The 14,081-nt window shown below is 30.1% G+C and overlaps 1 protein-coding gene across 1 annotated transcript; it reads right to left on the reverse strand.

Annotated features, from left to right (window-relative positions):
* Positions 1–246: 246 nt before the first annotated feature.
* LOC125846539 (cation/H(+) antiporter 18-like) lies at positions 247–4,238 on the reverse strand. Its single transcript, XM_049526001.1, has 4 exons — positions 3,891–4,238; positions 2,371–2,824; positions 1,728–2,272; positions 247–1,533 (listed from the first exon to the last, which is right to left on the reverse strand). Exons 1-4 carry the CDS (start codon positions 4,074–4,076, stop codon positions 247–249), a joined length of 2,472 nt encoding a protein of 823 aa, XP_049381958.1. The 5' UTR covers positions 4,077–4,238.
* Positions 4,239–14,081: the final 9,843 nt, after the last annotated feature.

The raw sequence follows: 14,081 nt of genomic DNA on the forward strand, positions 1-14,081 counted from the left end.
CAAACAATTAGAATTTCTTTTAGATGGAATAACCACACATCTCAACAATAATCAAAAGCTTAAAGTTAGTTACGAATATTATGCAACAAGGCAAGAACTTTAATTAACTTGATATATACGCTTTGCGTTACAACAAAACCCACTAAAAAAAAAAAAAACCGATACCATAGGTTAAGAAACATATATACATAATTTTAACCTTGTGATATTTGGTAAAATACCTTATTTACCCCTCTACAAGAAAAATTAAATCTCAGTTACTTCTTCATCACCATCATTTCCTTTTGTTGAATGTCCAACTCTTGCTGAATGCCCAATCCTTGATGATCCAACTCTTGATGAATCTCCAACCCTCAAAGACCTTAGTGATTCTTGAGGTAATTCGCTTCGATATTGCTGCACAACTAACACTGATGCCGATGTTGAAATTTCACCGGAAATCAGCAAATTCCCCAACGGCCCCAATTCTGGACAATCATGACTTTTTGAATCAAATGCTGAAACCAGTTGTCCCTCAGACATCCTCCCAACTATAAACAAATTACACTTTTTAAATCCGCGAATAACTTCTATAGTTTCTCTTACATCCTTTACAATACTCTCTTGGAAAATAATAGAACTGTCACCGCTTGATTTCTGTTTCAGATCAGAAAGAAAAATATCGTCCTCTTGTGATGACTCCGGTACAGGACCGGAGTTCTGAGCGATGTCCACGTGGACACTCGCTCCAATAACTGCCGGATCAATTATGAAACGGACCACGTTTAATGTAATGCCAGGGTGCTCTGCGACGCGCATGCCGTAGGCAAGCGCTTCGCGGTCATCATGGCCCCCGAAAAATAAAACTAGGACCGTATAGTTAACTTCGCTAGCGGACACATGAGATGCCCCACCGAGTCCTCGATCAATTATTATTCCAACTGAACACGGTGCGTGTTCGAGGACTCTTCGATTCACGTTTCTGAGATCAGCACGAGTTGTTTCGAAATGTCCATCGAGTCTCTGATGTTTGTGGAATGGTACAATTATCATCGAAACTCTTTTTCTTTCCGCGCTAGCAATTATGTCTTCGTGCATACTGGACATAGGGGAGATTGCTGTGGTTGGTCTTATAGACACCTTACTGAGTTGTCCGAATGTCTCAAATGCGACAATCACTTGGTTTGATTCGCCTGCTTTCTCTTTATTCCATAAGGGGAGTCCGTTTTTTCGGGCCTTGTGGACCATTAGAATTGCTGAGGGTCTTTCGGTGAGCTCCAAGAGGTGCATCGCATAGACGCGGAGTCCTTCTTTTTTCTCTGTTCCACGAGTGGCTTCGATGAGATTTATGAGTGTGGGAATGTTTCTTGTGCCGTGGAAACATGTCAAGATTCGAAGTTGCTTGCTTGTGTCTTTCCTCATTATTGTTCTGTTCTTGTACTCTGTTACGGCCATTTTGGCTGGCTTGTAGGTCGCTATAACTAGTGGTGTTGTCATGAATGTTGTGAAGAGTGCCATCAACACCATAATGGCAAATATTTGATCGTTCAATACCTACAAAATTAATACCACAAAACATATCATTTTAGTTACTTGCAAAATATAATGGTGTTTGTCTGTTTGATTGGAAAATATGTTTAAAAAAGAACGAAAGACTCTTTGGAGTAAATGCTATAAGAGCATATCATGAAAGTTATTTTTTAAACGAAAGAATGTCACGTAAAATGAAACAGATGAAAAAAGCTTACCCCTTTATCTTTGCCAATGTTAAGGACAATGAGTTCCACTAGTCCTTTAGTATTCATCAAGAAACCAAGTGCTAACGATTCTTGAACAGATAACTTGCACATGAGAGATACACAAACAGTACCAACAATTTTCCCAAAGCAAGACGTAGTTATAACTAGAACAAGAAGACCCCAAGATTGAGCACCTTGAATAGTAGCTACATTTGTTTTCAATCCACTAGACACAAAGTATAATGGTAGGAATAACCCTGAGACCAAATCCTCCACTTTTTCCACTAAAGCACCTGCAAATGGCCCTTCTTTTGGTACAAGAACACCAACCACAAAAGCCCCAAATAAAGCATGAATTCCAATAGCATCAGTGACAAATCCCGCGGCCAAAACAATCGCCAATGTAGCACACACATACAACTCATTCACCGGCTCTCCCTCAGGACATTGCCTTGCCATCCAATTGAATATTCTAGGTGCAATCACTATGCAAAGAAGGATAAAACCTGTCCCACTCAACAGGACCCACAAAGAAACAATTGGAGACCCCGAACCTACAACATAACATAAAAGACGCGAATTCAAAATTTAAATATTTATATTTCTTCAACTATACACTATCCAAAAAGAAAATGTTCAACATGTATCTAACCTGAAAGTGCAATAGCAAGAGCTAGTAGAATCCATGCTGCCACGTCATTAACCGCCGCAGCGGACATAGCCATTCGACCAACATCAGTTGTTAATAGCTTGAGTTCAGCTAAAATACGAGCTAAGACAGGGAAGGCAGTGATAGAAAGGGCAACTCCCATAAAGACTAGAAAGGGGGCTTGATTAACCCCTTGGGCAATTGTGGATCGAAGAGCAAAAGATGTCCCAATTCCTAAAACAAAAGGGAGAGTAATTCCAGCAAGGGCAATACATAGAGCTTTCTTTCCGGTTCGACGAAGAGATCTTGGGTCTAACTCAGTCCCAACGAGAAAAAGAAAGAATAGAAGGCCAAGGTTAGCCAATGTATCCAACACTGGGAGGCTATTTGGTGGAAATATCGCGTTTAGATAATTTTTGTTGCGTCCGAGCGCAGATGGACCTAGTAAAATACCTCCCTAGCAAAAAATAAAAATAATTAATTGTCAAATTTTTTTTATGGTACCAGAGGCGGATCTAGGACATTGATCACTTGATCAACATGCATGTTGGTTTTGGTTTAAATTACATGTATATTACAATACTAATTCAAATTAAAATGTATATTTATGATAAGATGTCACTCATTTTAATTTCATTAGATTTAAATTTTGGATTTTTCCTCTGATAAAAAAAAAGTAATGATAATTTAGGATTAAGTTTTTCTGAAGCAAATTATAAACGGCGATTCAATTAAGAAAAAAATCATGAAACCATGTATATCATTAAGAAAAAAAATTTGACTCCTAAAAAATATCGACGTGTATACTTGATCAATATAAGCAAGCAAAGCAAGGAAATTACATTCATCAGATTAAAAAATTATCAAAAAAGTTGAACTAAGCTTTATTGTTATAAAAATTGATTCTTTCATTTATAAACCTTAACAACTCCCTCCGTTTTTAATTAAATGTACTTTTCACAATTGATGCAGAGGGATCTGAAGAATCTCCTCTATTATAGAATTGATTTTCATCATATATTATAAGTCCATGCTACAAAGTCAATATTTATATATGATGTGGAATAAGTAAATTAATTTTGGATACTATGATTTTCATACATAAAATATATTTTCTAGACAGCTTTTTCCTAAGAGTTGGCTAGCAACAGTCAGGTTAAAACCTACCCGAGGTACGTTTAAAAAGAATAAATAATTAAATGGAGTAATATGTACGTTCTTAAGGTGGAATTTTTAATTATTTTTATTAAAAAAAAAAAAACTCTGGTTGCATGAATAAATGTGGTACCAACAATTCGACGCCAAATTAGTCCTTTGAACGTGGAGGCAACAATAATGATTAATTTGTTAAGAGAAGTTCATATCTTCAATAATAAAAGTGTAATATAAAATAAATTAATTGAAATATTCATTTAATGAAGTGAAAATTTAGCACTATATTATCTTAGATCATAAGAAGGAAAGTGTAAAACTATTGGCTTAAGCCGTGAGAAAGAGGGCAATGTAAAAGAAGAAAAACTTACAATAATCTCAGCAACAACACGCGGTTGTCTTAATGGACGGAGAATATAAGCGAGGACTCGGGTGAGTACAAGCACCAAACATATCTGTACAATCACCAAAGGGAGTGAATAATGCAGCGGATTATCTCCTTGTAGTAATCCGCTAGAGGTGGCATGCATCGGCGATGATTCACATTTAACCGCCATAATTATAATAAGTGGAGTCTGAAATTGATAGCCTTAAAAATAAGATAGGTTATCGGCTAGAATCTCATATATTCTTGAGGGAAAAAGAAAAGAAAAACTTAGTACTCCAAAGAGTGAGGAACTAAGGGAACTTGACTTTTGCAATTAAAAAGAGTTGTGCGTCCTACATAGGGCATTTAACTCCTGTATTTATATGGAACCACCAAGTTTTGATATGCCAATTATACCCTTTTGGTGGATAAATTTAATAAATATAATAAGTCAACCATGTTTTAATAATTATTATCATCACATTAAGGGAACTTAGCTTTTGCAATTAAAAAAAGTCTCTCTCTCGTTTTCCTTATTCTTTCTAGTACTCGTTCTGTCTATTTTTATTTGTTCATATACTAAAAATAATTAGTATTTAATAATATTTTGCTCAATTTGAAAAATTAAAAGATAATTTATTTATTTTATGTTTATTTATTTTTTGCTATTAAATACTATTTAATATCTAATATAATTTTTAACTCATTAAATTTAATATATTCAAAGGGTGATATAATATTATTACTCTTATTATCTAGTGTTTCTTAAATTGTGTATCAAGTTAATAATTGACAATTATTATTGGACAGAGAGAGTAATTTCGAGCATCAACTTTGATATGTATTTTTCCTTCTAAAGTGATTTTTTTCTTTAATTATTTTTAATTCCTCCAAGTTTGGAGTAATGAAATTGCGAGTCTGTCTTCTGGTATTCACGTCGTGTAGCAATTAATTATTTGGCCATAATGAGTTGAAATGTGTACAAATTAGATACTCCCTCCCTCAGTTTCATTTTAAATTGTCTTGTATTTACTTAGCAGGAATAATAAATAAAATCACAATTTATTAGTATAACATAAGTAAAAAATATACATTTATTTTTAGAACAAGACAATTTAAAATGAAAAATTTATTATATTACATAATAAAAATATACATTTTATTTTTAGAGTAATGGATGTAGTAACATACTCATCTTATCATATTAGTCATTTAAACACCAAATACCGTTAAAAATCATTTACACATCTTACACCGAGGAAAAACTTCAGTTTTGTTGTAAAAAATTACGTTCTCCCTTCACTTTTATTCATTCATTTTAAATTTTATATGTTCTTTAAAAATAATTAATATGAGTGTTTTATTATAATATCTGTATTAATTGATTTTTAAGTATTAGATCTTCAAAAATGATTTACGGAATAAGTTCTTTAACATTATTGTTAAAGATAAAATATGATTTTGTTTTTGTCTTTTCAGCTTGATACAAAGTGACAAGTAAAAGTATATTCTTCACTTTCAACCTTAATGTTGTGAGCTTGAGTCAAAGACAGACAAAGCATTTGAATATATTTTGATATCCAAAATATCATGCGATTTGAGAAAGCACACACTCCGAGTCTCCGACCCCAATAGCAATAAGTCAATTGCGTAGATAGACAATAAAGATACATATAGCAAGTGTTACACTTGAATTTTTTTATACTAACATTTTCACTCTGTAGCTTCTTCACATTCACGATAAGAAAAAAAATTAGTTATACAATTTTCTCTAATTTGTTTTTGAAAATTAAAATTTGAATATGTAAGACTAATTTAAAATTTTAATTGATTTTTTTTTCATTAAAAAGAGGTGAACAAGTGCATATAAGAGATAATAGATTCAATTAGGGTTTTAAATAAATTTTAATTTCTTAAAAGAATATTCAGAAACGTAGAATCTGAAAGGGGGGCGGGGTTAGTGGTGGTGGGACCCAGGGATTGGGGAAAAACTTTAGATTAAAGCACGTTGTAATAAAATTCACGAGTCAATTAAATATAAAAACATTTTTGGTACCACAATAATGCACTATATGACTTCTCCCAATTTCATTTTATTATATGCATTTATTGATGTCAACTATAGGAATAATAAATATATATATTTCTTTACATCATGTCGTGTTAACATATCTTTTCTTTTTCACTTTCTAATGGACAATAATCTCCTTTTTGTTTAGATGATTGACAGTACGGATGATTAGTTTTAATATAATGTTTATTTCGATTCTTTTTAAGACGTTTTGTCATATTATAACATTAAATTTATTGTTATATAACAATAAAAAAAATTAATTTGACAAGAGGGGGTTGTATTCGGATGATAATACTCTCAATTCAATTCTAAGATTGTGAGTTCGAGTCACATGACTACGTGAGGAAAAAGGGAAGGAACTCTTATAAAGAGATAAAAAAAAAATACTTTTTTGTAACAATACTTTGTCGGGTATCACATTTGATTATTATTTCTGTAAGGGCCCAGCCCGCTAGTGATATTGTCCACTTTGGACCTAGACCCACACGACTTTAAAACGCGACACTAGTTGGTAAAATCTGCTTACTTATATACCCAACATCTCTCCTATATTTTGCCAATGTGAAACTTCTAATCTTAAGAAGGGGCGTCACATACACCCCATCTATGAACTCAGAGTTCTCGTTGAGGTTTGCCTCCACTGAATGGAATTTGCTTAGACTCAACACTGAGGTTTGCCCTGCCTTACAAGAATTTGTCTAAACTCAATTGAACTCTGTGGGGTTGAGGTTTGCCTCCACTGAATGGGATTTGCTTAGACTCAACACTGAGGTTTGCCCTGCTTTATAAGAATTTGCCTAAAGTCAATTGAACTCTGGCCCACATCGACAAGACTGACAGTCTGACACATGAGTGGCTCTGATACCATTTGTAATAGTCCAGCCCGCTAGTGATATTGTCCACTTTGACCTAGACCCACACGGCTTAAAATGCGTCACTAGTTGGTAAAACCTGCTTACTTATATACTCAGCCTCTCTCATGTGTTTTGCCGATGAGAGACTTCTAATCTTAAGCTGGGAGTCATAATTTCTCATACTTTTTTTCAATTTCAAAGAAAAAATATTTTTCCTATAAATCGATAATCAATTTAAAGAGAGAGAGCGCGTGCGCTATGGCATTACAATTTACAAGTAAAAAAAAATATAAAAAAAAAATTAACAAAAGTTGATAATGTAAAAGCTAAAAATCATTTTAAAAGTGCTACTGACGTACAAACCGGAGAATATTTATTACTCAATATCAAAAGAGAATTTATTTTTTTATAGTAATATACGTCGAGGATATTTATTTCTTCATATTTTTAAATTTTCCTTAATAAAATTCTGGCATTTATACTGCATAAAATTTTCCTTTTCAAATTCCGGTCAATTGACGATTCAATATAAAAACATTTTGGTACGACAGTAATAGAGCATATGACATATAATTTAGGTTATCCATCTAAATATTAAACCTATAGAGATGACCGTTCTTTTGTATAATTTCAAATTAGTAATTTTTTTTCCCTTTTCTACCTTTTGTGGGATAACTTAAGTTACAGTTATGAGCAACAGCTTTATCACCAAATATTAACTAGAATTAATGTATGTTTGATCAATTGAGTGAATTGATTCTCTAAATATAATATGACTCAACAATTCAAATAGACATATTGATAAAAAAAATTGTATAACTTACACAAATCCCATATAATTGGAGCTAATTACATCTTATCTCTAAAGTTTCCTCAATTACAAAAAATTCGTATTTTTTATTGTTCTCGAATACATTCATTGGTTGTCTGATACATTGCAAATGATACACTACTTAATATACTGAGAGGATTGAGATCTATATATGGATATTTATAAAAAATTTAAATAGAAGGAAATTTTAGAAAGTATGATAGGTTAAACGGTGTATTTATATAATTTTTCCAATTCAAGAAAAAGTCTTTTGTGCCAGCAAGATAAAACCCTGTGTACTTATTCTAGTTGAAGAGTGGATAGAGTGTCGACAACATGTTTAGATATTTTGAGATGTCCATATTCATAATAATCAATTGTATGGATAATTTTGTGTATTGTCGACATATATATTATAATCCAAAAACTTCCATATAAATTAATAATAAGCGCCAAAAAAAATTATATCGATTTCGTTTGTTTGGATATTTTAAATTATTATAACAAAATATAATTATTTCCTTTGTTTTAATTTATGTAGCATTTTTTTGTTTTTTCGAGAGTCAAACCGTTTAAGTTTGATTGGAAATTTGCCTATGAAATTTTCAAATTTTTTAAATAAATTTTTTTATATTTGTAAATTACGTAAAAAGTACTTTAAGTCACAATAATTAACAATTTATTTTAAAAATATATATAAAAAATTGATCAAATTTAAATTTATTTGAATATCAAAATTAGAAAAATACCACGTAAATTAAGATGAATAAAATATTAAAGAACATAAAATATAATATGAAAGTCGATTCCAAAGACTCAGTTGTGTATGACTACTGGAAATTAGAGGGACATGAATAGGACACATGGAAGTCCAGATGTATAATGTACATTTGCAAATGAAAATTAAATGATAATTAGCCAGAAACCATACTCGGGCAAATTGCAAAAGAAGAAAAAAAAATACTATTTTGAATATTCCCTCTTATGATATAAGAATATAAATGATTAATGACATTATTAATTCTCTATAGAATTGTTATAAATTAGATTACTTTTGGTTCATCACACCAAATGCATCCCTGTTACCCTTTTCCTACCAAACTTAAACAGAAATGAAATATATAAATAATTTAATCCAAATTTTAATGGTTTGAAGAATAGCTTGACCAATAGGGGTGTGTTTGGGAGGAGGGAAATGTTTTTATAAGTGGTTTTTGGTTATTATTTTTTATTCAATACATAAATATATATTAAAATTTTATCTTAAAAGATATTTGTATATAATTTAGATCACAAATGTAATGGAAAAGTGAGAGAGAGGGGTGTGAGTGGTCAATACACCACAAATAATCTATGGTGGTAATTAATTAACGGTAATACTCCCTCTGTCCACTATTGTTTTTCGTGAATGAATTTTTTCAACTTTCAAATTTAGAATATGTAAAATGGTCAGTACTTTTTGAAAGTAGTTATGTAATTATTAAGGGCAAAATTGGAAAAAAGTGATTAATTAATTCTTGATTGTTTAAATTGACAATTAATTTCGGACAACTATATTTAGTATACCTGACAAACAATAGTGGACGGAGGGAGTAACTTAATTGTTGCTAAATATGTATTTTTAGAGGCAATTAATACTCTATGTAAATGCCCTTAAAACCTATAGCGACATTGGATCCAATGACAATTAAGTAATACCGGTAAAGAATTTAGCATTCTTTATTAATTGTGTATATTTATTGCCGCTAAAAATTATTTTTGATTTAGTGAGTGGATATGAGGATACGGATGAAGATGAGGTGTGTTGGGGTGAGAAAAACACAATATTCAATATGAAATATCACTTCTGAAACTTATTTTTCTATTTTCGTAAGAAAAATTATTTTTCTTATTTTTAAATAACTTGTTTTCTTACATTTATACCTTGCTCTTATTCGTCCTATTTTTGCTTAAGCACTTGACAATATAATAAGTAGTTGTCGTCCTAGTGGCCAAAATTTCACTTGACCTTTAAACCATAACTTACATAATAAATTTTCAATTTGTTTGTCTTATTTTTTAATTGATTTTTTAAAATTTTATTTTATTTTATTTTAAAAAAATCTAACTTTTCACTTGACATGTTTAATACTACAAGATTAAAGAACATTTTGATATATTTGACATATACTTTATTTAAAATTTATTTTTACTTTCTTAAACTCCTGCCTAATCAAAATATGACAAACAAATTAAAACGAAAGAAATATATTTCTTATATAATTTTCCCAATTACAAAATTATATGTTTTTTCATCATTTTTCATGTGTCAAACTCTCTAACATTGAAGAATTATAAATTAAATAAACAAAAATTATTTCCCTAACAATTTAAACATGAGATGATCAGGCAATTCAACCTGACATCAAAACTAATAAAAATCTTAGATAAGTGAAAATATTTTATTTTTTCAAATAAGATAATCACATCACTCAGAGAAGAAGTACGTGAAGCTATCTTTGAAATTTATAACCACAGTTTTATTTTCATTTGTGTTGACTATTAATTAATGAGATAAGTGCATTATCCTTATAAATCATATCGCTGACTTATCCTATTCAGCAAAATATAATTAATAGTAATAAATATATACTTGGTCGTAATACTTCAGCTCTTTGCTCATCATCTTCAATAATTGAAAATTAAAATACTATTCCCTCCGTTTCAAATTAATTGAATTGTTGGGTGTTTCACACCCTTTAAAAAAAGAAGATTAAGATATTAATTGGACATAGCTTTCCATTTTTACCCTTATTAATTATTGTCAAGTTTATTATTAAAATAACTAACATTTATTATAATAACCAATTCCAATACTAACTAATGAAGGGTAAAATTGGAAGAATATTCTAAAAGTAATCTTGAATATTGAACAATTAAATTAATTTGAAAATAAAAAAATAAAAAAATATCTCAACAATTTAATTAATTTGAAATAGAGGAGTATGCATTTGTCGTGTCATTTAAATCTTATACATCGTGAAGTACGATAGTATCAATACATATTGAATAGTAACGTTAAAATATTGAAATAATTGTACAACTTTATTTTATTTTATTCGACATTATTGATAAAATGAAGTATGACAGCAAATCTAGTTTGAATTTGGTTATTTAAATGAATTTATTTAACACACTTGGAATTGACAAAAAGTTGTTGTATAACAATTTCGTTAATAAAATAATGCCATATAATTAAAAGGATGTAATATATAATAACTGTATCTTATCATGAATGTCCATTGTTGGCGAAAGTACAATTACAAATAAAAAAAACAAAATGAAGAAAATAAAATATTTTCAGGTTGAGGCACTTATATCTCACTATCTTCAATGAGTTTTAAGTTCACTATAACAATTATTTATCGATCCAACAGTAATTTTCTTGCCTTGTCCCCTAGTCCAGGATAAAATATCCCAACAATACTATATAATTCAACAAACTTTATATAAGAGTTGAGTCTATAGCTCCACCAAAATTAATAGGAAAAAATGATAAATATACCCCCCGAACTATCGTAAATGGTATGCAAATACCCTCCGTTATACTTTTGGGACATTGATGCCCCTATCGTCCAAAAACTAGAGCATATATGCCCTTCACTCTAATGGAAGACTAAATAGGAACACGTGGCGCAATCTTATCCGTCGATTCGATATTTAATAAATGTCGGATCGGTGAATAAGATTATGACACGTGTATATACGTTAATATAAAAGGGTATATATGTTCTAGTTTTTGGATGACAGAGGCACCAAGGGTATATATCTTCCTTCAATTAAATAAAACTCTTTTTCTAACTCACTTTTTCTTGCAATCTATGGTTTTTTTTTCTGGAAAATAAAATATTTTTAGGTTGAGACGCGATATCTCGTTCTCCTCAGGGAGATTCAAGCTCATTGTAATAATTCTTTACCAATTCAGCAGTAACTTTCTTGACTTGTCCCCTCCAAAATAAAACAATCCAATAATACTATATATATATATATATATATATATATATAAAGACAAGCTTTGAACAAGAGTCGAGTCCTAAACTCTACCGAAAAAACACATTCCTCCAACTAAATTAATGTGGATCGATCAATTTCATCTATATTTACCAGAGGAGAAAAGTATAATTTAACTAGGCTATTTGAATTGTGACTCATTTATAAATTTTACCGTTTTAACACTAATCCAATCCGCTAATTTAACCCCTCACATCAGAGCAACGAAACTTATGTAAATTTATCCTATCTAGTTTACTAATATGGTACACTACTTATAGACTTCAATTGTATATGTTGTGTATAAGTATATATATAATATATGTTAAGTATATGTATGTGTGATATAAAATATACACTATCTATACACTGTATACATATTTTGTAAACTAGACGGTCAAAGGTATTCAAACGTAATTTTCCCAATTCTAAGTCATTAAACATGCAATCCAATACCTCCCTTCAATAATTGGGCTCTGTATGGCCCATTATGTCTTAGAGTCAGCCTTTGACGGATTTGGGCTTATATGAGCTAAGTTGGGCCGGAGACACCCACTGATTGGGCTGAAACTGAGGTTCAGTAAGCTGGACAGTAAGAAACATAAAAGTGCGCGTTTTCTCCTTCAAATAGGTTAGTCTTTAATTTTTGCTCTTTATCAATCGAATTTATGCTCCACAAGCCATTAGTTTTTTAGAAATTGAAGTTATGTACAAACACAGCTTGTGTGATGTTATAATACGGAAATACAAACTTATTCCCCACAAAAATATTATTTGTTTTGAGAAGTATAAATTAAAGATCAAAACAAAATTGCGACAAAAGTGCAAATAATCCAAAAAGAAGATCATTTCCTAAGTAGCTATCCAGAAGGGGTAAAAGGGCGAAAATTTCTACTAAAACGTTTTTTTTTTATAGCGGTGGTGTCTGTGCCAACTTCGTGCACCTTGACTAATATCACATGATATCACCTAGTATTTTTCGTCTCCACTAAATTTTGAACTTGAGACCACAGTATTCTCAACCACTTTATTGATCACTAGGCCACACCTTCTGCTAAGAACTTCACTGTTTGGCCCATCAAGCCCATTGTTTCGAAAAGGTTTTCAGATTAAATTGCTTTAATAATCAGAACAGTTTAGTGTATTAACCTGATATTTATTCTAAAATATACCAATTTATCGTAGTTAAGTGATAAGTTGAGGTTCAACTTGCACTAATTAATTAATTATCATTAAATAAACAAACCTAACTTTACTATTTTTGATAGTACTAATCATTAATCTTGCTCCTACATGACAAAAAAGTAGTTTTCTTAATAAACTTAGCAACAAAACAAACTTAATCTTCCCTTTCTTTCTTGTATAATAATTTATTAAGTAATTAATTTTAAGAGAAGAAGCACTTTCTCTCAGTGATTTCTCAATTCTTAAAGTTCAAACATAAAATTCTCGTTTTTCTGTCACTTATAATGATTGAGAACTTTTAACGTAATATTTTTTTTTTCTTTGTTACTCCATGTGATAATATTAGATAGGTTCGAAATTTAAGAAAATGTTTTTCTTCTTTAAAATAAAATTATGATCTAAAATAATTTATAAATACTTATATGACTATAAAATAATATTATAAATCATAAAATGAGAACTTAAAGATAATTTTAAAAAATATTAGAATATTTTAAAATAATTAACTAATTAAAAAGAAAAATATATCACGAGAAAGGACTACAAGACTTATAAATATTTATCTATCAAATATTTATATTAAATTAATACAATTTATTATAAACAAATATTACATTGCGTCCATAAATTAATTTAGTACAACTTATTATAGTTAAGTATTACATTGAGTCCATAAATTAGTTTGACGTAAACATTAGATTCCAATAAATTTGTTTCAAGAAGACTTGTCGTTTTGAAATCAAAATGCCACTTCCCTTTTTGCTTTTATTATTGTCGTGTTCTACTTTCACTTTAAACCTTTTTTCCCTTTTGTTGGTTTTGTTGAGTATATATATGCTTTTTATTTGTGATAATGGGAAATAATTAAATGAGGTCTCCAACTCACCATTCAAGTCAACCTAGTAAGTGAACAGCTAAAAAATCACATGGGGAAATATCATATTTAAATTACTCCAAGAAATCTTCAAGATTAGTTTAGTTGAACTAATAGGCATATTAAAATAATTAAGTAACGCCCACGATGATGTTAATTAATTAAGAACTGATCATTTTATGATTACATTAATTGAACGATCTTGACTTTTGATGCTCAAGTATATTGTTACTCTCTTTTATTCTTATTTTCATGAAATTTTTTGTTGAATTCAATTCTACGATGTGGAGGGCTGGAGGTAAATCTATAATAGTTACGACTTATGATATGATGAGTCATTGTTTATTAAAAATCCTCATGAAATGAAT

This window comes from Solanum stenotomum, chromosome 12, assembly GCF_019186545.1.
Source record: "Solanum stenotomum isolate F172 chromosome 12, ASM1918654v1, whole genome shotgun sequence".
Taxonomy (NCBI): domain Eukaryota; kingdom Viridiplantae; phylum Streptophyta; class Magnoliopsida; order Solanales; family Solanaceae; genus Solanum; species Solanum stenotomum.